This window comes from Eptatretus burgeri, chromosome 12 (assembly GCF_056783735.1).
Source record: "Eptatretus burgeri isolate ZD-2024b chromosome 12, Ebu_testis_v1, whole genome shotgun sequence".
NCBI classification, from domain to species: Eukaryota; Metazoa; Chordata; class Myxini; order Myxiniformes; family Myxinidae; genus Eptatretus; species Eptatretus burgeri.
The window spans coordinates 79,974,063-79,999,942 of NC_140972.1; the positions used below are offsets into that span (position 1 = coordinate 79,974,063).

The window sequence follows — 25,880 nt, forward strand, 5'->3', positions numbered from 1 at the left end:
GATCAAGAACATCTTGAATGTCCCACATAATACTTCAAGGCTGGTTTGCTTTCTTTGGATTCAATAGCACCTGGGATTTGCATCAAGCAGGATTAGCGCCAACAAGAAATGCCGCGTCTTTCCAAGGCATGACCTCGCTCGAACACCTTGCAAACAAAAAAAAAACAAAAAAAACCCCTTTACATCGTCGGTGATTCAGCTACAGTGTGGATCATGAAGAGCTTGTTTATGATTTCACATTGTTTCTCTATCTTTTCAAAGATCTTCTCTATCAAAAGAATTCCCCATGCGTTATCCCAACAATTAAGAGCAGTCAAAAAATAATTAAAATCCCACAAAAACTCTGAGAATAAACTGTTTTCAATTGGCTGACATTACAAAATTGTGGCCTATTGGGCTCGATTGTATGCCTGGTGTTGGCTTGATGGCGAGAGTGGTGGGCTTGGGGTCCGAGAGTCCTGAGTTCAAATCCTGCTTGGTTGCTTAATTAATACCAGGTGGGGTTGACTCAGCCTGTCATCCTGAGGTCGGCAAAATGAGTGCCAGCATGCTGGTATACTGTGTCGGAGTGGCGACCCGTCCAGGATTGTGTCCAATAGCCAAGGAGACTGCTTCGGCGGCACCAACGCTCTGTACAGAGTCTGGTCCCAATGGATGGATGGGCTGGATTGATATTTTTCATGCGCGTACCATTTTGATACGGTTTACATATAAGGTACAGTACAACTTCGGAGCAAATTGTCACACATGTTAATGCCAAACATGCCCCGCTAAGGGTTGTAGAGATATACTGAATTGGGGGGGGGGGGGGGGAGTTGCGTAGAGGGTCGGAAGGAGATTCAATCGAGACGTCGGGTGGAGAAAGGTCGTCATTTTAAACACGTAATATTTAGATGCTCCCCTGTGCACCAGCCAATTTTCACAATAAAAAAAAGATTATGTACATGAATGATTAAATGGAGTGGCAGGATGGCTTTGAGGTACTCACTCTCACCTTTAAGCTGTCTCACCTGGGTTTGAATCCTGACCCAGCTATGAACTGTCATCCCGGTGTTTCACAGGTAGGGTGATTCATCAATGTGTGTCCCATCTGCCGGCATTGGTTTAGTTGGTTGACCTCAAAGATCCCACAATGTCCTTTGTGAAGAGTAGGCGATTTATCGCCGGCACCATGAACAAATTACAAATTCCTGCCCTAACCGACAGGGGGCACTGCATCAGTGGCACAGCCACCCTCCCAGTGACAACGTAATTGGCAGACACAGGCTGCATATGAAGTGAATGAATAAATGTGGTCCTTTTGCTGGACATTGAGACACTTGAATTGTATGGACCGTTGATAAAATTTTGTGCAAATCCAGTTCCTGGTCTTGAATACAGCGAAAAGCAAGGAATTCCATTTTTGGACAGAGTTTTTGCGATTCCCTAATTGGTTGTTTTATGAACATTTCACCTGTCAAAACGTGTCAAAAAAACATTGTCGTATTGTTAACGCAGACGTGTAGTTTGAAATTTTTGATTACAGCCCCCTTGGTCGAGGGTCGAATTGTGCACAGCGGTTTAAAAACGGGCACTCTTTGAAGGTAAACGATCCAGTTATGATAACAAATTACATTTTGACCTTACAAAGTGAAATAATTAAAAAACAAAAAACAAACAGTGTAATCAATGCCATGCTTGTATTGTTCCCTGCTTACGACCTTGAACTGAGACTTGAGGAGCTGCCATCTAATGGAGATCTCTTGTGTTGCAGGGCCACGGAAGGTCTACGGAGAACACGAGCATGCTTCGCAGCATACCCCACCAAACGAGGGCAATCTGCCGTTTCGGAAGATTATAAACAGGTGTTTGCGTGGAATTGAAACGCTGGACTGGGGTTGTAAAGGAATCTTGGCATGGACTTGAGAAGACCACTGGATCAGCTATGACGAGCAGCGAGGTTCAGCAGGATGGTGGGCCGGCAGACGTTTGTGCAACGACTGAGCAACACTACGGGGAAATTGTATTGGCTGAGCCACAAGCTTCACCAGCACAGAGACCAGATGAAAACGTCGCCAACAGCTCGCATGGATCACGTGATGCGATGGGCTGTGGCAAAAAGGGTTTGGAAAGCAATTGTGAGAGCAAGAGGTACGATGCAAAAAATGTTCTGCAAGAGGTTGCTCGAGGTTCCTCGAACACCGAAGATGACCAGTTGTGTGAGCGTCAGGATGTTGAGACGATTCTAAAGATCTCTGCCTCACCTTGTGAGAATAAACGGTTATCAAAGTGTGAATCGGTAACAGCTGTTCAAAGCAACATTGAAGAAGAGGCCACTTATCCAGGAAAAGAAGGGGCTTTACACACGAGGTACTGTTTGCATCCCGGCATGCAGGATGAAAGACTGTTGTTGCTGGCATGTGTGACTGTCGCTGAGCCGCCCTGCACCACATTACCTTGCCCCAATGAGGAAGCCGATTCTCCCATTCCCATTCAGACGGCGCCAGTAGTCGAAATCTCAGAAACAGCCAGCGAGGCAGAGCCGGGGGAAGGAGGCCGCACGCTAAGAGCCAATGGAGGTTTAGGTTACAGGGGCTATGCACACAACTTTGAGATGAATGCATTCTCAAGGGTGGTCTCTGGAGCAGGTGAGGACTCTGAAACTGTGTTGCAACACTTCTCAACAGGATCCCAATCGTCGGTATGCCCTGCTTTGTCACCGCCAACGCCAGAAACGCGTGACTTTGTGGATGAGCATCCTGGATCCCCAGAGCAGCCCAAGCTGCGCAGCACTGCGCACAGGCCCTGCCGACGTGCACAAAGAGGGAAGAGATCATCGAATAAGAAAACCAAATTGCAGCACGAGCTGAAAAATGAACAAACGAAGGTTTCGCTTTTGAACCGAACCAAGACGAGTGTTGATGTCTTGACATCTTCAGACGAAAAAACTGCTTCATATTCAAATGGCTGCAAGGTTCACGGTAATTCACAAACCCCACTGCCAATGGCTTCTCCTGGCTTAACTGGCAGAACTGCACAACGATGCAGCCTGTTGGGTGAGTACAAAGGAAAAGATCGTGTGAAGAATATTCCTGGAACATTTTACCCAACGGTTTCCATTTCTGGGATTACAAGCATGAAAAATGAGGCATCTCTGCAGCTCCCTGACTTTAACGCCAAGAAAGCAAAACGACGCGCTTTCAAAGCCAAGGAAGGAAACATCGGTAATATGTCCACTTCGAGCACTGCAGTGAGAAAAGCAAGACCGCCTATCAAGAAAGAGGGGGCACGTGTTAAAGGAACCCTTACAGCTCCCAGCACTCCAAATAACAGGGATCACTGGCCACGAGTAAAACGGGGCAGATCGAAAGGGCAGGAGAAACTGCGTGTCAAAACAAGCCCAAGTATTGTTTTTCCATTGATGTCTTGGCAAACTAAAGCTATCCGTATGCATACAAGCCCATCGTTCACACAGTACCGAGACTCAAAAGCAAAAAGAAACGAAAGCTTAAAAAGGAAACGCATTTCCAGGCCTGTTGCAAGCCACATGTTAAAAGCCGATGACATTTACGGGCAGAAAGAAAAACGGCAAGTGATGGCATTTCAGCAGATGCTGGATAAGATTCAAATTGGGAACATTAACAAAATGAACTCGTTGAAGAGGAGGAGGATTTTGAATCGGTTCCTTTTGAGTGGTCGAAACATGGCTGGATTGAGTGGCAGAGCCAATTACCAGGTAAACATCAGCAAACGAGGAACAATTTATATGGGCAAGAAACGGGGGCGGAAACCAAAGGGACAAACCGTGGCGACGATGCAAGGTTCGGCGTGTAACGGCACTTCACCAGCTCGCAAAGTCATTTCCAACAAGGCGACTACTTCCCAAAGTGCTTCTGTTTTCTCGATGGTGGATAAACCCGAAGAATTGCCTTGCAGCGTGGAGCATCGTGTCATGAACGAAACAAAAGCAGCCAGAAAAACTGTTACCAGTTGGTTACGACCCTCAAGGCCACTATGTGTGCCGGGATTGATGCCTGGTACGGGATGTGAGATGGCAAGCGTGTCACCGAGGAGTGCCAGCGTTGCCTCCAGTGACAGCGGTCTTGGCACAGATGGCTTTTCGGAACGGGGAGAAAGAGAGCCAGCAGTGTTGTGGCGTCAACACGGCACTTTAGGACAAACAGCTCATTTCACACCTGAGAGTCCCTATTCCCAATATGAACTACAACAACGTAATTCTAAGATAATAGCTTGCCGGCCTTCTAAGATCAAGCCAAAAAGCCTTCTTGTGCAAGCTGTGAACAAGTGGTGTTCCCACGAGTTCATTGGGAGGCTAAAAGAATTGGTAAAGATATTTTCCCAGCTGAAGATATCGTTTACGTCTCTACCTTTCCCACAACCAAGTTGTATCCTTCCTACAATCTTCCAAGTCCGCTTTCCTCGATCTTTATCGACTTGGAAACCCTTGTCAAATCCCTGGTTCACTGGTGAGATAACGAAGGAGAGAAAGCATTGCCAAGAACTTCACAATTTTGCATACCAGCACAGGATGCCCCGTGGTGCATTTCCATTTTCAGCACCACATTCTGTCCCTCCAAGACCCCATGAGACTTTTAGTTTACCATGCACTCCCATGTACCTTGTGCCCGGTACTCGTGGTTTACGAACGCACATGCAGTACTCTTCTACACTAAGTGCACCGCAGAATTTTGCACAACAGTCATTCCCCAACACCGGACCCATGATCTCCCGACTTCCATCGCTGGCACATGAAAAAAACTGCTTTGCCAAGCAACATCAATTTTATCCTCCCACGCAGATTCCTAGATGCCAAGATGTTTTGCAAAGGTCAGCCAATATGGATTGTGACCCGGAGTCCAAATATGTGCCAGAACATCAGAGGGGTGGAAAAAAACTGAAAGACCAAACAATCTATGGTTTAGGAGTGCAAAAAATTCTAACACAGGATGTCACACGTTGCAACAGTGCAACAGAATGTGGAAATTGTCCACCAAGGACTAATGGGATATCAAAGCGCCATGACTGCCGTGCTGGACGTAACCAACCTCTGAGCCATCAGGCTACAGGGAAAGTAAAAAACACCCGAGGATCCCTCAAAGAATTTGAGGACACCCAAAATGGGGATGGAGAGAATATGTACCATAGCTTCTTGGAGGAGAGGGTAAAGAAGCAGATAATTTACGACGGTGGTCAGGAACTGAAAAATCCAAACTGTCGTGGCAAAGTGTCCCACAAGAAGTGTTTCTTGGAAAGTCTCCCTGGTTCTGCAAAAGAAGAGATTCCTTGGAGCAAGCACAGGAAGAGGAGGTGGTTGCTTTCCCAAGCTTTATCAGGTTTGTGCATGAGATTTGTAGATAATAAGGTGGTTGATTTAACAAACAAACAAAACAATTAAAAAAAAAAAATTTGTTTTTTTTGAAAAAGTTCAGTTGCATTTTAAGAGCCAAATGGACAGAAAGTACAATCTATTCCATTTGCGAGTCATGGCCAACTTTAATTGCAGAGTTTGCATATCATCATCCTTTAATGTGCTGGGAGCACTGTGGACCTTCAAGGAAAGGTCAAGAGTGTGGCTCGTGTAGTATTGTATATCCCTGACGTGGCAGTAAAGTTTACGCAGACCTTTACGTTGCTTCTTGAGGACAAGGTTCAACTCGGTGCTGAGACATTAATTTTAAAATACCTGGAATATATATATATATATATATATATATATATATATATATATATATATATATATATATATATATATATATATATATATATATATATGACAGTTGCATTTTGTGGGTTTTTGTTGTTGTTGAAGTAATTTGATAATTTGCTGGTTGAGTGACTTTTGTATATACTGTTGGCTCGAATGAGAGCTAACACACACAATGTACAACAAGGGGAGCAGGAGATTAGGGGTGGGGGAGGGAAGGGCAAAACTGGGGAAGAGAGACATGAGATTTGTGGAATGAGAGGGATGGGCTGGGGAACGCAGGGTAAACAAGATGGACACTACAGAGACTTTCAGGTCCTTGCACGACGGAATTTGAAGGAAGTGGGTTTGGGGTGGATTAGCGGGGGTAGAACAGATCATGGTTTTTGCATGGGGCAAATCAGAGATGGTGGGGAACAGCTGTTTTGAAGACCTGGAGGGAAGAGTGGGATTGAATAGAGCATGGGAGTTTGTTCTAAAAGTGGGAAAAACAGAGGAATGAAAGGATGAAGGTGAGCAGTGATTCTTCATTTTGGTAGTTTTATCAGAAGGTAGTTGCTGGTGGACCCTGAGCGCCCTGCGGAAATATTGGGGGGGGGAGACATATCTCAGGCAGAGCGGGGGGGAGACATATCTCGGGCAGAGCCGGGGGGGAGACATATCTCGGGCAGAGCGGAGGGGGGGGAGGAGGGCGAGACATATCTCGGGCAGAGTGGGGGGGTGAGGCCAGAGAGGAGATGGTAGAAGACAACGACCACTGACCTGCCTGCGGTGAGTAAGTGTGAGACCCAAATACTCAGCCTCAATGCGGGAGATACCAATGATCCTAAATGCCTTGGTTTCCACAGCGTGAAGCCAAGAAAGGTGGGAGGCAGGAGCTCCAGCCCAGAGGGGAGAGCAGAACTCCATCAGGCTGTGGACGAAAGCTTTGTATGTGGTCAGGAGCTCAGGTGTGCCAAGGAAGGACTTTGCACGACAGAGGATTCCCAGTCGAGGACTGGCTTTGGAGGCCAGGTTGGAAATGTGGCTTTCCCAGGAAAGCGATCATGGCAGATAGTGAGACCCAGAACCCTGAGTGAAAGCACTTCTTAAAGAGGATTGATGAGAAAGTATGTGGGGGTGGGGGGGGGGGTTCCAGACGGTCCTTTCAGAGACACATCGTGAAAGAGTGAGATTTGTCATGATTGAAAGACATGTTCCACGTGTTGGACTAGCTTGTGATTTTATCCAGATCTGCAGAGAGTGAAGAAGCTGCTGTTTGCCGATCTGAGGGATGACAGATGGTACGGTAGAAGGTGGAGTCATCAGCAAAGAGAGAGAGGATTTTTCTGGAGAGTCAGAGAGATCATTGATGGAAACCAGAAGAAGAACTGGGTGCAGAACACTGCCTTCAGGAACTTCAGCCTGGACCGGAAGAGGGGATGAGAGAACTCCATTTAGGGCCACATGTTGACTGCGACAGGAGAGGAAGTCTGCGAGCCATGTGTGGAGATGGCCTTGAATACCATAGGAAGAGAGTTTGGTGAGCAGGGCAGGGTGCCAGACCGTATCGAAAGCATGTGATATGTCGAGGGATATGGCTCTGATTTCATGTCCGGCATTGAGGACCTCCATCCATTGTTGGGAGTGCATAAGCAGCATATCCAGGGTGGAGTGACCTGGTCTGAAGCCAAAATGATCAGAAATCAAGCCATTGGAGAAGATTTAATGGAAAGGATTTAATGTCAGAAGTGATGATGGATTCCATAACTTTGCTGATGAATGGGAGAAGGCTGATTGGTCTGAAGTTGCAGGGATCTGTTTTTGTACCTGTTTTATGCAGAGCAGTAATGTTTGCTCCATCGCTCCATGAACTATGAACTCCATAGTTCATGTGGATCTCAATAGTATAAGCTCATCCCAAGTAATTCATTTTTGAAAATGGTGCACAATGGCCTATTGTTAAAGTTGTAATTTAAACTTTTATCAGGAAATGCAGATGGTACAGCTAATTTACCTGGTTTGTACTCAAATGGTGTATTGTAGTTGTACTTTAATCTTTGTTGATCCATACCATGCATTTGGTGAGCATGCAGTGACTTCACTTCCAATCAAGAACTGTAACACTGGTGCAAATTTTAACCGAATATATTGTCCCAGAATATGGCAGAATGGCCTGGAGGTATGCAGACTCACCTCAGGTGTCTAGCCTGGGTTTGAATCTCGGCCCAGCTACAAACAGTCATTCTGGTGTCTTACAGGTAGCGTGAGGTTTCAACGTGTGTGCCGTCCCTTGGATGGACATTAAACTGGTGTCGCATTAGCTGGTAGATGTAAAGGAACTCACGGTCTCTCATGAAGAGTAGGTGAGCTATTGCTGACACACTGGCCGATTCCAAATTTCTGCCCTAACTGAAATGGGGCATTGCATCAATGGCACAGCTGCACTCACATCCAATGGTGCTATTCACAGCCTTGTGCTGCATACAAAAGAAGAATCACAGAACATGTAAAACGAGCTTAATTTTTTTTTCCTAGGGAGTATTTGCATCAGATGTATAAACACTGATTCTATTTTTGAAGAACGAGAAACACACGCTCCCCTACGGGGGTGGCCAAAGGTGGGGGGGAGGGGATGGGACAGGGGAGATGGTGGTGGCTGAGAGTCATGTGGATGGCTGTGGATTAATATTATTATTATTATTATTATTACTACTATTCTTTAACGGTCAGAATTATTCCCATAGTCTTGCCTGGTTGACCGTGGGAAGCTTAGCCCAAGTCTTTCATGAACCAGCTGCCCAGGCTTCACGTCCAACTTAGGTTCGAGCAGGAATTTGGAATTCATTTATAGCTCGCCTGCTCTTTGCGAAGGACACTGTGGGATCTTTAACATCCACCAACTTATGCCGGCAGACAGTACTCTAGTTTAACGTCGATCTGAGGGACGGCATACATTGATGAAACATCAGGATAACAGTTTATAGCTGGGTCTGGATTCAAACCCAGGCTGGACAGCCGAAAAGTGAGTGTGCTTTATGCGTTGAATAAAGGTCACAATTGGGTCGTAACAGTGTTAGGGTCAACATCACACGTCACACTTGAAACCCTGGCTGCGAAAAATGACTTATAAGGCACACATCACTGGTTTGCTCAAACATTTTTTTCAGTAGTGACTGTTTAAAAAGATAATCATACTTTGGAAAGAATTGACAGAATAGTTTGTGGTTATAGTTTTTATTTTATTTCATTTTTTTTTACTTGCATTAGGTACTGTGCCCCACAAAACGTCACACTGGGCTATTCATACACCTTAACATGGAGTTTGTCCAAGGTGGATATCCCCCTTTGGGAGGGAGGATAGTTGAGTCACTACAACCTGTCGTGTGACCCTTCGTCCGTCCCCCCCGGCAAGTTTGGTTGAGATTGAACAAGTTACGACCGAATGTATCATGGTCAGAGAGACAGACAGACATCAAATTGCATATTTTAGTGTGGTTGCAAAGTCAAACTGGTGCATTCGCGAAACTTTTTCGAGAAATCTTTAGGTGCATAACTTGGCAATTTGTAAGATCAATTTATCACTGGCAGTTGTATGTTCAAGAACTTCATTCTTTCGAAGCACTATAAACTTTTGTTTATGAAGAATGGTTTTAAAATGACCACCTTTATCCAAAATATGCGAACCGTACATACCGAGTTCATTACCCGGGCATTGGCATCTTATCTTACATAGGTTGTAATTATGTTATGCTGAGCATATAATTTGTACTCGTTAAAAAGGATTACCATTGCCAAAAAATATTTAAAAAAACACTCGACATGGGATATAGCGGGGTTTAAGAATGACTGAGAAACTATGATAAGGAGTTATTTTAACTTGGATGAAAAGGAGCAAGGAAAACCTTTTTTTAAAGGAAATTAAATTGTGGTCGAAATTCATTTTTTGTATTTTTCAGTAACAGAATAAAAAGAACAATTCAGACAAAAATGTTCAACTGAGTCATGGTTTACATGTAAAGTGTTGTCTTAGAATAATATTAGAAGTGGTCAGGTTTCACTTTATTGTCTTGATAAAATGATGGGAAGAATATATAATTACATGAAAAGGGGTGGGTGGGGGGGGGAGGGGAGCGATCTATCGCAGAATATTAAGAATGACTTTGTCGATGTGTTCGAGTAGGGTAGAATTATGCCTATATTGGGTATCTATCAGGTAAGTTTTATGTCATACCAGCAAATACCACCTGTTGCTTCACTGACAGGAATATTGAGGGGGGGGGGGAAGGGAAGGCAGGCATGCAGTGGAGCATTAATTAAGATTCCTACTGTCTCATCAAAATGATTCTGCATAGAATAACAGTGAATATGGAAACAAAATAATGTCTGAGATCTGAGATGCTACCGGTCATGCTATAAATGCCGCCCAGAGAGAAACTCTCATCCAGACACGTCTTCAGATAACCACCATCTGGATACATTGAGAGACAGAGACAGACAGAATGTTGTGCTTTGCATGTGCACGCGCACGCGCACACACACACGTGCTTTGCCGATATCGGCAATTTTTCTGGAATTGGCAGATTGGAGTCTTTGTGATTACCGACTCCAGTACTTGCTGTATACAACCGAAAAACCTTGAGTAACTTTCATCGAAAAACAACATTGCATTTATATAGACGTTTCAAGGAGATGCGCACAAACATTAATCTTTATAAACAGCTGAGTGTGACGGCTGGAAAAAATTTTGCTCGGTAATTTAGAAAACACGTTAATATGGCAAAAATACGGCTCGGAAATCGGGTGTTAGCAAATATATTTTCCTTTGAAACTCACAAAGACAAACATATGTATAACCTTTGGAAAGCAAACCCGATAACCAATACCTTTAGAAAGAGTTGTGAGGACAAAGGAAATCCTGATAAAACCTCCGTATGCCTCATGTGGCTTAGCATATTTACGGTTAGCATATTTTCATATTTGCAGGATGAAACTAAGCTTGGTGTTGGCTTATTGGTTAGGGTGGCGGCTTGGGACCCTATGGTCCTGAGTTCAAGCCCCGTTGGCTGCTGAATTGATATACACCAGGAGGTTGACTCAGCCTGTCATTCTTCCGAGGTCAGCAAAATGAGTACCAGTGTACTGGTAAGGGGGACACTGCATCAGCGGCATTCCCGCGTCTCAACCAATGATGCAACCATCAGCCACATGCTGCACTTGACACGGAGACGGAGACGGAGACGGAGACGGAGACAGAATGAAACTTTTCCACCACAGAGCCCATAACAGACATGGCACGTCAGCACACCTGCAGATCCAAATCTACCCATATGTATCACGTCCGTGTGTGCTGTGTACGTACATCCACCTTGTAGTAGTAACTGTCGACTGTACATCCTGATTGAGACACGAACTGTGCCGCTATCGACTGTAGAGTATTCGGCAAGTGGATTAAGCACTCAAGCAAGTACTCCAGCAGAATGCCTGACTTGGCAAGCGATTATCATTTGCCGTCGATAAGCCCGTGCACCCTCCCAGAAATGCCCAAGCAATGTCTGAATTGGACAAATGAACTTTTTTTTTAAGCGTTGGAACTGCTGCTAAGTACAATTCTGGAGCTTAAATTTTGTAATTCGGCTTAGTTTTAGAGATTCTCGAGTTTATGGCATGTGCAGAAATGAAATAAAGCCATGAATGCTGACGTCTCCAGGCTTTTATAAGCATTCCAATGTATTCAGCGATTTATAGCTATGAGGAACAGGGATTGGATAATATGAGTGAGGAAAGTGCAAAAACAAAACTTTATCATGAAGAAATCCTAATGACCTCTTCCAAGTCAAGGCATGGTTGAGCAGGCCAAAAAACATGGTGGCTTCACCATGGTGGCGAGGTAACCCAGGATACACTTTAAACCCTATAGAGAACGATGGTCGAGGATGTGCCTGATAAAGGATATAATTAAATAAGGCCATTCATTATTTTCAAAAGGGATGTTTTAATTAACCCAAACACCCAATTTTCACTCATGCACTTCCTTGGAATTCCCTCATGGTCAGGTCAGGCCAGATTAGATCTGTAACTTGCTCCAGGAACCATGTAAATCTCTACTAACCTGTTTCATTGTCGGGTTGTCGGTGACTAAACCGTCTCCACCACCAGTTTTTCTGGTGTGGAGGGTGTATGGATATGGACACCCCGAATGATTCAAAACAAAACCTGTCAAACGGCAGAGGAGCTTCTTGTGAGCCAACGGACATCCATATCTAGGCCAAACTATGTCTGCGTATGTCCTCCTCCAGTTGAGTTACTTTTTTTAGGAGGTTGGTGGCAGGATTTGCACTCCGGCCACCGTAAAACACTTCATTCCGCAAACCCCACAAACACAAAGAAAACTGAAAACCCACTCCGTGGGAGTACCTCCTGTGCTGCTCTCCTTCGCAGGGCAGCTCACTAGATGACAGGATTGGGGCAAAGCCTTCGGGACCCCCATTTCTTGATGATAGGAGGAAAAGCACAGGGTAAATTTCCTGGATCAAATTGCGGTGGTGTGTGGCAGAGAGGTGCTGAGGGGTCGTCCACCAGACGGCAGTCTTCTTGGGTTAACCTGAGGTGGTCCCTTCGGGTGGGTGCCTGGAATGTCCTGTCCTGAAGAGAGGACGATCACCTGTCTGTTATCATCTGAGCTCAAGCGTTTGGACTTTGGTATTGCAGCACTCTCTGAGGTTCGGAGACCGGATTGCGGCGAGATCATGGCAGGTGGTTACACCTACTATTGGTCTGGTCGCTCTGGTGGGTACCATTCCCGAGGAGTTGCTGTAGCTGTGTCCAATAAGCTGACTCCAATGATAATTGAGGTAACACCAGTCAACGAGTGCATTGAGATTAAGGATTTGTCCCTCCTTGGGTGTCACTTCCCTGGTCTCTGTTTATGCTCCGACTGAGGCGAGTGATCTCACTGTGAAGGATGCATTCTATGCCATGCTCGAGTCTATGGTTGATCAGTGCCCCAGGTGAGATACTCTTCTTGTCTTGGAGGATTTCAATGCATCAACTGGCACTGATTGGGATGGTTATGAGACCTATGTTGGTCCCCATGGGTCTGGAACTGCACCGGAGTAGTACCGAGTTCCTTGACTTAGCAAGAAGTCATGGACTTAGTGTGGCCGGTTCATGGTTTCAGTGCCCACACGCTCATCGCTGGACTTGGTATTCCAATGCTGGTGGTGTGGCAAAGGAGATTGACCATGTGCTCGTTCATGGACGCTGGAGGATGATCCAAAACTGCAGGGTCTACCGGAGTGATAAGTTCCTCAATACCAACCACAGGCATGTTGTAGCAACTCTGAAGTTGCAGATTAAATCCAAGAGAATAGTACCATCCCAGTGGAATTAACCTAACCGGCCAGGACCGTGACAATATAGCATGATATTTTTTAAAAGTTTTGGATGGATTCGGACGAAACTTGGTGGGCGAGTTGGTTAGATGACAAAAACAAGCCGATTTAAATTTTAGTTGAGGTCTGAATCCAGATCTGGCCTGTCAGTTTGTTCCAAAATGTAAACTAATCAGGTTGGCGGAGGTATGCGTTCCAGCTAGTGTCCTTCTAGTTTTTATGCCTCTTGTGACAAAGTCACTGGTGGCATAACATTTCCGGGTTGTCTGTCCGTCTGTCCGTCCTTCCATCTGTATGTACGTACAGTACGTCAATGCAAACTTTGTTTTCTCTGCAACCGCTTATTCGATTCACACAATTTTTACCATTGATTCGACTACCCATGCAGTTTTTAATGATAATTATGACATCATATGTCGTGGGGGGGGGGGGGGAACCATGTTAGAAAAACTTTAGACCTCAATCTCCTAAACCACACTGTGGAAAAAAATTTGAAACTTAGCACCTGGCAACTACTCTACATGGGGAATGAGGGTGATTTGACTATGACCGGTGAAATGATATCCCGGTCAAAATTTGACACAGCACGCTGCGTTCAGTCAGTATTAAAAGTTGAGGTTCATCTTGGGCTGGATTGATCGACAGAGAAAAAATTATGACGTCATCCGTCATGTGTTTTGGCAGCCATGTTGTTTGTTGTTTTTTTTAAAGGAAAAAAAAAATCTTCTGTAGAACCCCTTCAAAGATTGAACTAAAACTGCACATAAATGTTCAACTACCCTTGTTGAAGAAAATTTGATAACGATGATGTCATAGGTCACATGGCCTGTAAGCCATCTTGGATTTACCCTGAAACCTTCAAAAATCTTTCTCCAGAATGGCTGGACAGATTGAGGGTAAACTTCACACACCTAGTCTCCATGACTTGGTGATGGTAGGGTGATGATGAATAAATATAATTGATGAGTCACATGGTTCGGTGGCCATATTGGGTTGAAGAAAAATATTAAATAATGTTTTCTCTGGAACCGTTTATCCGATCAAAGCAAAATTTACCAAATATCTTCTAACGCTACAGCTGCATACAGTATTGAAATTATGATGTCATTGGTCATGTGGTGTGGCAGCAGATTGTTTTTAACATAAAACCTTCAAAAATCTTCTCTGTAACGGCTGAACAGATCGAGGTGAAACTTTACAGGTATGATCGCCTATCCATGAGGAACAAAATTTTATCCACCCATGACGTCATAGATCACATGGTTTGGCAGCTATGATTTTTTTTGAAGAAAACATTTTAAAATCTACTCCAGAACGGCTTGACAGATCAAGGGGAAACTTCACTTGCAAGTTTGCCAAGCCTTGGGGACACCAAAGTGTTCATGAATAATTAATAGGTCACATGGTCTGGCAAATTGGTTTGAACGAAATTCATAAAAAAACAAAAAAAAAAACTCTCTTGAATCGCTTCATAAATCGAAATGAAAGGTCACAGTTATGATCGATCTAATAAAGATGTGGAATATGTGTTTTAAATTTCAACCTGATCAGATGCATGGTCTGGCAGCCAGAATTATTTAATATTTTAAATCTGGGTTCAGGGATTTAAATCAAATTTGGGAAAAGTATGTATAATGATATAATAATGTGAGTCGAGGCATATCTGGTGATGTCGTGACGTTGAAGATTGTCGTTCTAGTTTTTATATGTATGTCTTTGTCGAAGTGACGGGTCGTATAATGAAAGGAGATCACATAAAAAAGGGGAAACGTGTAAAATAAAATTGCACTCAAGTAAGCACTCCACCAAAACAGTTGAGGAATGGCTGACTTGGCAAGCGATAGCAAGCTGATTGGTAATGGGGCATACCCGGAAAAACGAAAACATCACATTTCTTAACATGTTCACATTTCACTCCAGATTTCGACAGTTATTTAGTCCACGTGACTGATCCTCCAATCTGAAATAATGTCGATTATACACTTGAATTTGGCCGTGAGAGTATATCGTGGAAAAACGCATCATGTAATGCATAAAATCGCTCCAACCTCATAATTTGAAGACTATAGCACTTTCAAAAGTGATGTACACAGCGATTTTTGTAGGTTTGAAGATGAAGCATTCGATGATGTTAGTGAGAAAAGTGAAAGAAAATGTTGAGTGCTTTGTTGTTAAGAAACTGTTGGGGCCTGTTCCAACATGAGCAAGCTAAAAAAAATGGCGGATAAAGGCCCTTGCGAGCGAGAGCGACGTGACCTGAGATGACGCTGTCATAAAGGATAATTAAGTAAGGCTGTTAATTATCTTTAAAAGAGGTGTTTAAATTAATCCAAAGACCCAATTTTAATGCACTCCCTTGGAGTTCCTTTAGTATGCATGCAAAGTTTCAGGCTACTCGGTTCCATGGTTTTGGAGTTATGGAGGAGACACCCACACACACTGGCACACATGACATTTATTATTATAGATGAATTATGTAATTGAACAGGAGAACACAAATTGTCTTTTTGGCACTTCCAGAAACCTCCAGTTTTGCAGTACTTGGCCAACAAAATATTACACCATCTTGACCAATCAAATTTTCTGCTCATGTTCTCAGCGTTGGGGAATATCGAGATTCAAATAAAATCGTGGCTCGTAGGAAATATAAATTGTGCTCGATAAATGCAAAGCAAGAGTTGGAAAGACCCTTCCCATGTCCTTTTTCTTAAGACTGCATAGGATAAGGTGTTCTCTGAAATCTCTAGTTAAACCTAATGTTAAAGTTTAAAATGTTAAATTGCTCAAATCATTCCCAAACCCAAACATAGCATTGACGTTATAACAATCATGCTACTATTTACAGCAACACCATCACTATTATAGCTTCTAACAACAATATACTCATGGTGTTGTGACGAAATTGAAGATAAATCACGGAACCATAAAACCATCACTATTATAGCTTCGAACAACAATCTACTCATGGTGTTGTGACGAAATTGAAGATAAATCACGGAACCATTTGACCTGTATTTGATGGAAAGTCGTTTGTTTCTGGATGGGTGAAGTGTTGTATATCGACTGATGATATCAATGGGTTTAACACCCATTTCTCTTTGGATCTAAGGTTCGTGGAGGACCTGCGTGGACACAACACAATAAAGACGAGTTAAAATGGTATACGAGATTTGGACTTGAGGTACCGGCATCACAAGGCAAATGATCAGACGGCAATTTCTAACAGGCCAATGCAATGAGCAGTTTCAGTAACATGTGGTTGTAAGAACGTAACTGAGACGTTAAATTCAACGCTTGCGTTGTGGCTGCAAAGGGCAAGTGTTTTAATCCTGCCACGCCAGTTCAACTTTCCTTTTTCCCCTTGGATGTGTTCAGCCGTCGTCGACTCGAGGAGCAAGCCAAAGCCAAATTGAACTGGAAAGTTGACAAATTAAAACATTACGAAAAAATTATTTTGCAAAGTGTCAAATTATTTTACAGCATTAACAATTTAAATGGAGCACATTGTACGGCTCCATCCAGCATACATTTAACTGGGGGGTACAAGCCACAACTGAACTGTTTTTGTACAAAAAGAAAAGTTTATTGCAATCAAATCTAAACAGCCTGTCATTAATTTGCCCTGCAGCAACATCGCATGTGTTAACAGAACTTGTACTTCACGTTCAACAACCCACTTACATTCATCCATATTTCCTTCACTTTGAACATTCACTCATTTGAAAAAGTATTTTCTTCACTCCACTGCACATGAACAAGCATTCGCATGAACCATGCTGTGCCTTTCCTTTGTCTTTAACCTCCGCACCACCGCACATGTCCATTTGTGCCGTGTTGTACGTGCCACAGTGCCAAGTACTGCGGTTTGAAGTTTTTCTGCTTTTGTAAACCCAACATTTTACATCTGTTTGTCTCTACCGGTAAAGTTGAGCAGCATCATCACTCTTGCGTTCATTTGTATCCTTCATTATTTCAGATACTTTGTACAAATATCATATGAACCCATCCTTTTCCTCTTGATGAATCAATTAAGGTATAAACAGCACTGTCCCAAGGACTAGTATGGATGTCAACTTGTGAAAATCCACATTACGAGTGGACACTGCCCCTTCTGGGTGATGCTCCCCGATCTAACATCCTGTGGATATCTCATTTTTTCTTAACTCTTGCTTTTTCATTGCTCAAGACAACTTCTTTTTTTTTTCCTTTTTTTTTGGGCCTTTTGACAAAATATGACCTCAATTTGACCTCATTAAAATGTGCAAACTGGCCGATAATATTTGTTCTGAGGTAGCGTGGTTGTGGGAATGGTAGGGAGGAGGGGTTTAGAGGAGTTTGAAGGAGTTGTGGGGAGAGGTGGTTGTGATGGAGTAAAGTGAAGTGGAAAGTGGACATTTATTTATTTATATTGTGCAAAAGTTTTGGGATTCACAGAAAAGTGAATGCAAAAACATTTGCACAGCATCCTGCTTTTGCTGCTGTGGATTTTGCTGTGCATTACAAATTTCCACTTCACACCTGCCGTCTTGTCGACATTTTGGAATGCAGTGTTCAGTTATGCTAGACAGAGCAGATGGAATTGCAAGTGCTTCGGTTCCTGAATGAATCACAAAAAAATATATAATCATAATCTTACAACCACTTTAATGCCTCAAACAGCTAAACAAGCTACGGCTTGCCATATGATGGCAGCCAGGCCTGAAATGGAGTACCACTGTATTTCAACATAAATCATCTCTTCCCCCCCACCCCCAAACACCTCCATAAATCAGGTACCGCAAGATGGAATGTGCTTTTAGTTTCTCCCTTCACGTCTCTCCAAAATGTGAAGAATGTTTAGCACTCGGTATGTGTATCACTTCTCTTCAAGGAAGCGGCGCACCTTGGAAAGAGCTTTTGGTTTCATTTTTATTGCTATGTACTTAAAAAAATAAAATCGCTATCATTTAATTTTGAGTTGGACTATAGTGCAAGAAAATTATTCCCCAGTTGGTACTTTATTTAATTTTAACGTTGATCTCAGGCTCCTGGAGGGGAGCATGTACATAAATCACAGGCAAGACAAGGAGAAGAGTAGACACTCGTGTACCTTTGCATGAGTTGCAAGGACATTAGTATGGAATGGTAAATAGTATAGTGTATGGGATTTGAACCTGGGTTTTGAGCATCCTGGAGGACCTGCGTGGCCAGGTTTAGATGGAAGTGGTTTAGATGTTTAGATGGAAGTGGTTTAGAGGTTTAGATGGAAGTGCTAAACAAATTAATCGGACACTTTTGTCAATCTGCGTGTTGTTCCATTTGGTTAGAATGCTCCTGTCTTAGCTGTCATCTGGATTTGTCTCCTTGCTGAGAGAAATCTGATGAAAAGAGCCATTTGGGTGAAGAGTCAACAGCAGACACTCGAATGACCCAAAGTGAAATGTACATATCAGGAAATGTTTGGTGATTCAATGCCACCAGACTCGGTGGGATAATGGTTCGTGTCAACTCGGAGTCTGGAAGGAAATAGTCGCCACTGACAGAGGCTGCAGATCTGAGCACAACTGGGTCAGGAGGATTGTGGGAGTGAAGAGATGGATAGGAGGAGGATAGACAAACTGAGGGAGGAGATTGGTGTGCAAATAAGGTTGACGGGGAGATTTATAAGGAGCCGGCTAAAGTCTGTTTGGATACTTGGTGCGGATGGAGGAAGGGAGATTGGAAAAGAGAGAGGATAGCTAGAGAGTGAGGTCAGAGAAATGCAGATAAGCTATGGCTGAGATGGGGAGATTATATGAGGATGGGTATGAATAAGGGTGGGGGGGTTGTAGAGTGGAGAGAGTTGGCTGAAGATGGAGGGTATCGTGGTCAAGGCAGGGCAGAAGCTTGGTACCATTCCTTATAAAGGGAAGAGAGGACGAAGAAGATTCAGCACTTCCATGTTCATTATTATTCACGAGCAGAGTACCCGTTCTACGGGCGATCTTGTTCCAAGCATGCAACATAGTCTTCTGGCACATACATATATTTGGGCGGTGTATAGGCAACCGACAGCTCTGAATAGACCAAAAAAAAAACCAAGGTTGCATGCAAAAAAATAAAAAATAACCTTCATAGGCAGGACGTTATATCACAAAGTGTGCTGTCTCTCGGATTGACATTAAGCTGGGTGTCCCATCGACTAGCCTTAATTGGTGGATGTTAAAGATCCTACGGTGTTGCAAAAAATAACCCGAAGCAAAAACATACCTACTGCTTATAATTCAAAACGCCTCACAGCACTGGAAAATGTGGGGACAGGAACACTGTACTGTAAATGGTGGAGACTTGTAATGCCCTGTATTACAAGGGTAATGCCTGGTGGTGGCTTGATGGTTAGGGTGGCGGGCTTGGGATCCTAGGGTCCCGAGTTCAAATCCTGAATACTGTTGAATTAATACCAGGTGGGGTTGACTCAGCCTGTCATCCTTCCGAGGTCGGCAAAATGAGTTCCAGCTTGCTGGGATGATTGAGCCATTCGAGTATCCTGCGTCAGAGTGGCGACCTGTCCAGGATTATGCCCAATAGGCCAGGAGACTGCTTTGGCAGCACCGACACTGCACAGAGTATGGTCCCGATGGATGGGGGTAATACCCTCTCCCACTTGGATGTGGTGCCACACGATACACATTTACATAGAGAATTTGCATCCTCTCTAACACCCCCCCCCTCCCATGACCACCGGCAAAGATAAAAACACCCACATACATTAATTTAGGTCATGGTGACCTTATGTAGCAAGTCTGGATGTAATCGGACCAGAATTGTAGGAGGTATAGCGTGACAACGGAACACCCAGACACCAGTCCGTGAATTATAGTAAGGATTCTACACGTACTTGCGTTAACAGCCACAAATAATTGTACCTGTTATTTGTGTGGTTGACTGGGGGAAGAATGGCCCAATTATTTCATGAACCTGGCATTTGACTCAAGGCCATTTTGGTAGGAATTTGTAATCTGTTAGGATTCTGACAATAACTCACCTTGACGCTCTTTGAAAAAGACACCGTAGGATCGTTAACATCCACCAATTAAGGTTAGTAGATGGGACACCCAGCTTAATGTCAATCCAAGAGATGGCACACCTTGTGATGTAACGTCCTGCCGATGAAGCACCAATCTGATGGTTTAAAGTCTGGTCGGGAATCGAACCCAGCGAGACAGCTCATATGCAAGTGTTACCTGTGCACCATGCTGTTGATGTTTGTAGTGTTCACTGCATTATATATTGTTGTGGTTGACGAAATTCGCAAACCACCATTCAGGTCCCTTAGGTGAGATATCTCTGTAAGTATATGTGTAGTTAGGCCCAAACCCGTTGTTTAGAGGAAATAAATGTCATTCATTCGGGCTGCGACCCTTCTAGATAGCCGTTTTTCTTTTACTATCTTTATTTTGGACCAGCCGCCATTACTACCACCACCAACCACGTCTCAACAGCCATCACACAACAACCACCAACCGCAACGCCGCTTCACAACAACAGCCACGACCTTTACCGTCACAACTCGCCCTCGCAACCATCGCATCATCGTCATTCCCACGCCGCTTGTGGGCACCAATACTGGACTCGTGCAGGGCGCGCACCGAGCAGCGGGTGCAGAGGCACAGCCTTTCCGAAGAAAACGGATCAAAAACGACTCACGCCCACTTCTGTTCCGTCCTATCGGCGAGCGTGGGGCGATTTGGCCCCGCCCCCAGGTACGTTGGAGTAATATCGCTATATGCAAATTCATGGATCAAAAAGCATTCACGCCCACTTTTCCTCGGTCCAATGGGGAGCCAGTTAGAGGTGAAGGGTCGGAGGTAAAGGGTCGAAGGTGAAGGAGCGAGGCCACGGGGCATATAAGGGGCTGCGTTCGTCAGTCAAGGAGTTAAGAGTTCGGAGTCAGTGAAGAGTTGGGACGAGTCAAGAGAGGAGTCGGAGAAGGCGGTTGGACGGAGCTGTGGAGAGGTGGCGGCGGCGAAGGCGGTCGAGGGGGTGCTCGTGTCGGAGTCGGGGAGCTGCGGAGGGAGAGGCCGGCGGCGCGACCGAGGTCGTTGTGGAGACGCTCGTCGCGGGACCCGAGACAGGGAGATATCCTCCTTCCCCCGAGCATCAACAACCCCCCCCCCCTGTTTCCCCCCGCGCTGAGATAGTGCGAGAAGGGGGCCCCGTTCCCACCCCCTACCAGAGACTGTCCGCGAGGCCCGCGGAGTCGGGGCGCCACCGCCATCTTGCGGCTCATCATCAGACGGGTAGGCCCGACGCGGTCTCGGCCCCAGGCCCGCCTACCCCCCTCATCCTTGAGGGTGGTCCTTTTCTTTTGCTTTGAGTGTATGTGTTGTCGGCGCCGTCTGTGAAGTAAAACTGTATAAGTGTTGCCATGTGCTCGGTAGTCGGTTAGATCTGCATTGTTGCATTTGCTTTTTGTGTATTATTGTGTTTCTTCTTCTTCTTTTACATTTGCTTTTGGTGTAATTGTATATGTGTGCTTTCCGTTCATCGCGAAATAAATGTGCATCATGTTGAACTGTTTTCCCGTTTCGCTTCGTCTTTTCCTTTATTGAATCTCCATCTTACTTCACGTAAAGGGTTGGTCGTGGGCTAAAACGCCCGATAATTAATCGAACCGTCGAGGCCGACGATAACACCGCTCGGTTATCCCGATAGTACGGAACGGGTCGCTTAAAGTGGCCCGTGTCCGAAGTCGACCTGCGGCGAGGTGCGATCGCCCGGTCTACCCTCCGTGTGGGTACTTAGGTAGGTCGAATTTGGCGAGCAACCCTATCCCACGCGGGGGGCCGATTGGCACGATCGTGGTGAGGCCGAAAGGTCCACCCGTGACTAGTTCCCGGCGTTAGTCCGAGAGGGTCACGACGGGATTGTCCGTCCGGTGGGCGACGTGCCGCGATTCGAGTTACGTGGCCGTTCGCACGCCGGCGGGCGCGAATCCGCAACACTATACTAGCAGAGCACCCGTCCTGTGGGTGATCTTGGCCCAAGCATGCAACACGTTCTTCTGACGCATAACCTTCATTTGGGCGGTGTGTAGGCAACTGACAGCTCTGTGTAGGTAAAAAGAAAAAACCCATGAAATTATGTGCATGAAGCAAAAGCATACCTACTGCTTATAATTCAAAACACCTCATTGCACCGGAAAACATGGGGGGACAGGAATACTGTACTGTAAATGGTGGAGACCATCTGGAGTGGCACTACACAATACACATTTACAAAGATAATTTGCATCCCCTCCCCCCCCCCCCCCACAAGACCACTAGCAAAGATAAAAACACCTCTGTACAATTGATTGGGGTCATGCTGATCCTATGTAACAAGTCTGGATGGAATTGACCCACAACTGTAGGAGTAGTTGCGTGACAAACAAACAAACACACAGACATCAGTCCATTAATTATGGTGAGGGTAAAGCGAAGAAAGGGGGAAGTGATTGTGAATTTAACGTTCCATCTTTATTTACTTTTAACATTGTTCTGAACAAATGGGAACAGGAACAACGCAGGCATGATAGGCAGAATGGTCTTCTCATGTGCCAAAGTTCCCTGTGTAACGTTGTTGAGAACAGGAAGAAATCGGGAGGGGAGAACAGAGTTGGGGGTGAGGGTGCATCGAGTTGGAAGAGGGAGATTGAAACATTGAGGGGGGGGATTGAGGACTTGAAGAAGAGAGGGGGAGGGATGACAGAGTTGGCTTGGGGAGGGAGGGCAAAGAGAGGACATGAGTTGGGATCGAGGGGTTTGAGGCTTTTGAAGGGGTGGGGGGAGTTGAGAATATTGGGTTGGGATGGGGTTTGAGAATTTTAAGAGAGGGGGAGGGGAGCACAGATGTTGGGTGTGGTGGTAGGAGGGGGGCAGAGAGAGGTTAGAGTTGGGGGGGTGTTAAGGACATGGGATTGTGTGTGGGTGTAGGAGGGGGGGAGGTTGGGACCTGGGTACATTTCACATTTATGCAGAATTTCCATGGGTCCGTGATTGTCTCGTTGTGTCTTTTGGGTCCTCTCAGTATTTTAGGTCCTCGGGATATTTTGGATGCCCTGGGTCTTCGGGGTCTTTTGGGTCCTCAAGGTCTTTTGGGTTCTCTGGATCTTTTGGGTGTTCGGGGTCCCCGAAGTCTTTTGCATCCTCTGGGACCTTTGGGTGTCTTCACTCTTCAGGGTCCTTGGGGTCTTTTCTGCACTCAGGGTCTTTTGGGTGTTTTTGTTCCTCGGGGTCTTTTGGGTCTTCAGGGTTCTTTGCATCTTTTCGGTCTTTGGGGTATTTTGAGTCTTCTGGGTCGTTGGGGCATTTTTGGGTCTTCAGTGTCTTTTGGGTATTTAAAAGTCTTCGAGGACTTTGAGGTCTTTTGGATATTACTTTCAGTATTTTGGGTCTTTTCTTTGTTTGGGATATTTTGGGTCTTTGGGGTGTTTAAGGGTCTTGGGCATCTTTTCAATCTTCTGGGTCTTTGAGGTCTTTTCAATCTTCTGGGTCTTTGGGGTCTTTCCGGTCCTCAGTGGTCGTTTGGGTGTTTTGTGTCTTTAAGGCGGGGGAGGGGGGGTGGTCTTTTGGGTCCTCTGGGCACTTTAGGTTAAGTATTTCAGGTTACAATTGTAGGTGATGTCAGGTCAGCTGTCCAACCAATGGGTGAAGAGTGGACATACATACACACATACATAATGACATACACTTGCTGCAGAATATATAGATTGTTCTTGAGTATGTACTTTGTCGATTAACTAGATCAAAATGAATGATATCTTTTCTGAACTTGGAGATGTAAAGTTACTTCCGATTTGCAAATGCTTTGTTTGAGAGTCAATTGGGGGAGGGAGGTTTTTGTGACGTGAGAACCACATTTGCTTGCAGGTGCTACCGAAGGAGGTGTTGGTGAACGGTTAAAGCACCGCAAACGATGGCGAATGGAGGAGCCTGGTAACGAATTGCTGTTCCAAAGTCTTCAACCTACACCAAATAAAGCCAGGAAGAAAACCCTGAAAGGAAACACTGACTTCCTGCAAATGTTTGAGGTGAAGGGGAAAACCGATGGCAGTGAAGAAGAACCCGCATCTCACATCCACAAGGAATACAATGGGATGTTAAGACGGGTGCCTGGAGACTCACAAAAAGCCATTGATGAAAGCACAGACAGTCGAGGCACAAGTGTTGGACTTGATACAGTCTCAGAAACTATTGAAGCGGTGCTGAGGCATGCCCGTCGCTACTATAGACATCGTCATCACGGCAGAAAACAGAAGTTGAAACTCACGATGGAGGGACGGAGTAAGAAGAAGAAGAAAAAGAAAAGAGGTCGATCTCTCTACTCTCAGCAATAGCCAGATCTAAAGGAAATACTTTGATTGTAATTTGTTGAGTTCTTGTAAATTTGCACAAAACACTTAAGTTTCACGCAAACTTTCACTCATTCTGATGAGATAATTGTGAAACGACTTAAATAGTCATTTGCTCTTTTGAGCGGTCACTAAAGGCCCATTTATACCACACATTAGCGTTCAGGAGGCGAAAAGGCCTCCTGGGATGGAGTGTCTCTACTTTAGCGACTTGGATGTTTAAGTTTCCTGCCCAGGTTCACCCAGACGGTTAGAAACGACTTTTCGGCCAGGGTTGGTGAAAGAAAATAGTCTTCACGTTCCAAAATTTCGTCTTTTGGTTTGTGGTCATGGATGCTGGAAGAGTCTTCACCTTGCTTTTGAAACATCTAAAAGCAATGCAATTGCCTTTTTCATTCAAAAACTTTACACCTGATCAAAAACACCCTCTTCAATTCGTTATAGCACAATTATCGTTGTTGCGAGATTACAGTGATCGTCAACACTTGAAGAAAAGTGAGGAACTTTTGTGCAACGTAATTCTCTGGAACCAGCTCATCTGGACGCTGAATGTACAAGCGAGCAATTTGCTCCTGTCTTGAATAGGTCTCGTTGGCCATTGTGGCCGAGTCGGCTTGGGACGTTAATGCTGTACTATAACGTGGCCTTGAAATGACACGGTGAGGCTTGGACAGGTACAATGGATTTTTGTGACCTGTAATTATTTCCATAGAACTTGATTGATGAAATTTATCCTCGTTAAAGACTGTGGAGTAGGAGGACACCGTCGTCCTTCGAAAGTAAGGTTACTTATCGTGAAGAAGTTGAGTTCCAACATAAAAAAAACACTTCGGCATGTCCTGAAGTCAAAAGGTGTGTGTGTGTGCTGTTGAGAGCAGAATGATGTACATATTTCCTTAAATAGAGCAAACCAAAATTTTGGAACTTTTATCATTCTATTTCCTAGAAATCAAATTGCTTTGCCGATTCACCTGGAGAAACTCTTACATTCACATGTTGAAGTTATTGTTTGTATGACTGTAATGTGGACCTTTTTCAAAAAATATGTTGCTCTTCTTTTTTTTTTACCCTGTTTACTTATGATAGCGCTTTTAAGCCTTATTGAACACTTTGGGCTTTGACTGTTTAAGGATTTTGGTTATGGTTGTACATTGCCTGTGTGAATTAGCTATTTTTAATATAAAGATGCTATTATTGCACTACGTTTGTAAACAAAGTACAGAGATTAAAAAGTAAGATTATAAAAGGGCTCTGAATGACCACTTTTTAAACTTCCCTAAAAGACTGCCTGAAAATGCTTTGGCAATTGCTTTTAAATAAAATGATGGTGCACATTCTCCTGCGCCGATGGCCACCTGTCCACACGGATTACTGTATTGTGTCAACCATTGTACGACTACATTTACCGGCCTCAATTATTCCCACCTTTTTGTGGGGTCGGGTGCGGAAAGGT

The 25,880-nt window shown here is 44.5% G+C and overlaps 2 protein-coding genes across 4 annotated transcripts in view; one reads left to right on the forward strand and one right to left on the reverse strand.

The window, feature by feature from the left end:
* LOC147015972 (uncharacterized) overlaps positions 1-25,787 on the forward strand; it is a 28,061-nt gene extending 2,274 nt beyond the window's left edge. For 2 of the 3 annotated variants that reach the window (XM_085848651.1, XM_085848652.1), the window contains 2 exons: positions 1,754-5,333; positions 23,946-25,787. In XM_085848651.1, coding sequence (XP_085704777.1) covers positions 1,925-5,333; positions 23,946-24,412 — 3,876 coding nt within the window. In that variant the 5' untranslated portion in view covers positions 1,754-1,924 and the 3' untranslated portion in view covers positions 24,413-25,787. Of the gene's footprint in view, positions 1-1,753; positions 5,334-17,849; positions 21,616-23,945 lie in introns of those variants that run through there. The other variant, XM_085848653.1, reaches the window with a different exon arrangement.
* LOC147015973 (GON-4-like protein) overlaps positions 15,567-25,880 on the reverse strand; it is a 216,485-nt gene continuing 206,171 nt past the window's right edge. Inside the window, exon 29 of the mRNA XM_085848645.1 lies at positions 15,567-16,199. The gene's annotated coding sequence lies outside the window, so the exon portion shown is untranslated. The remainder of the gene's footprint in view (positions 16,200-25,880) is intronic.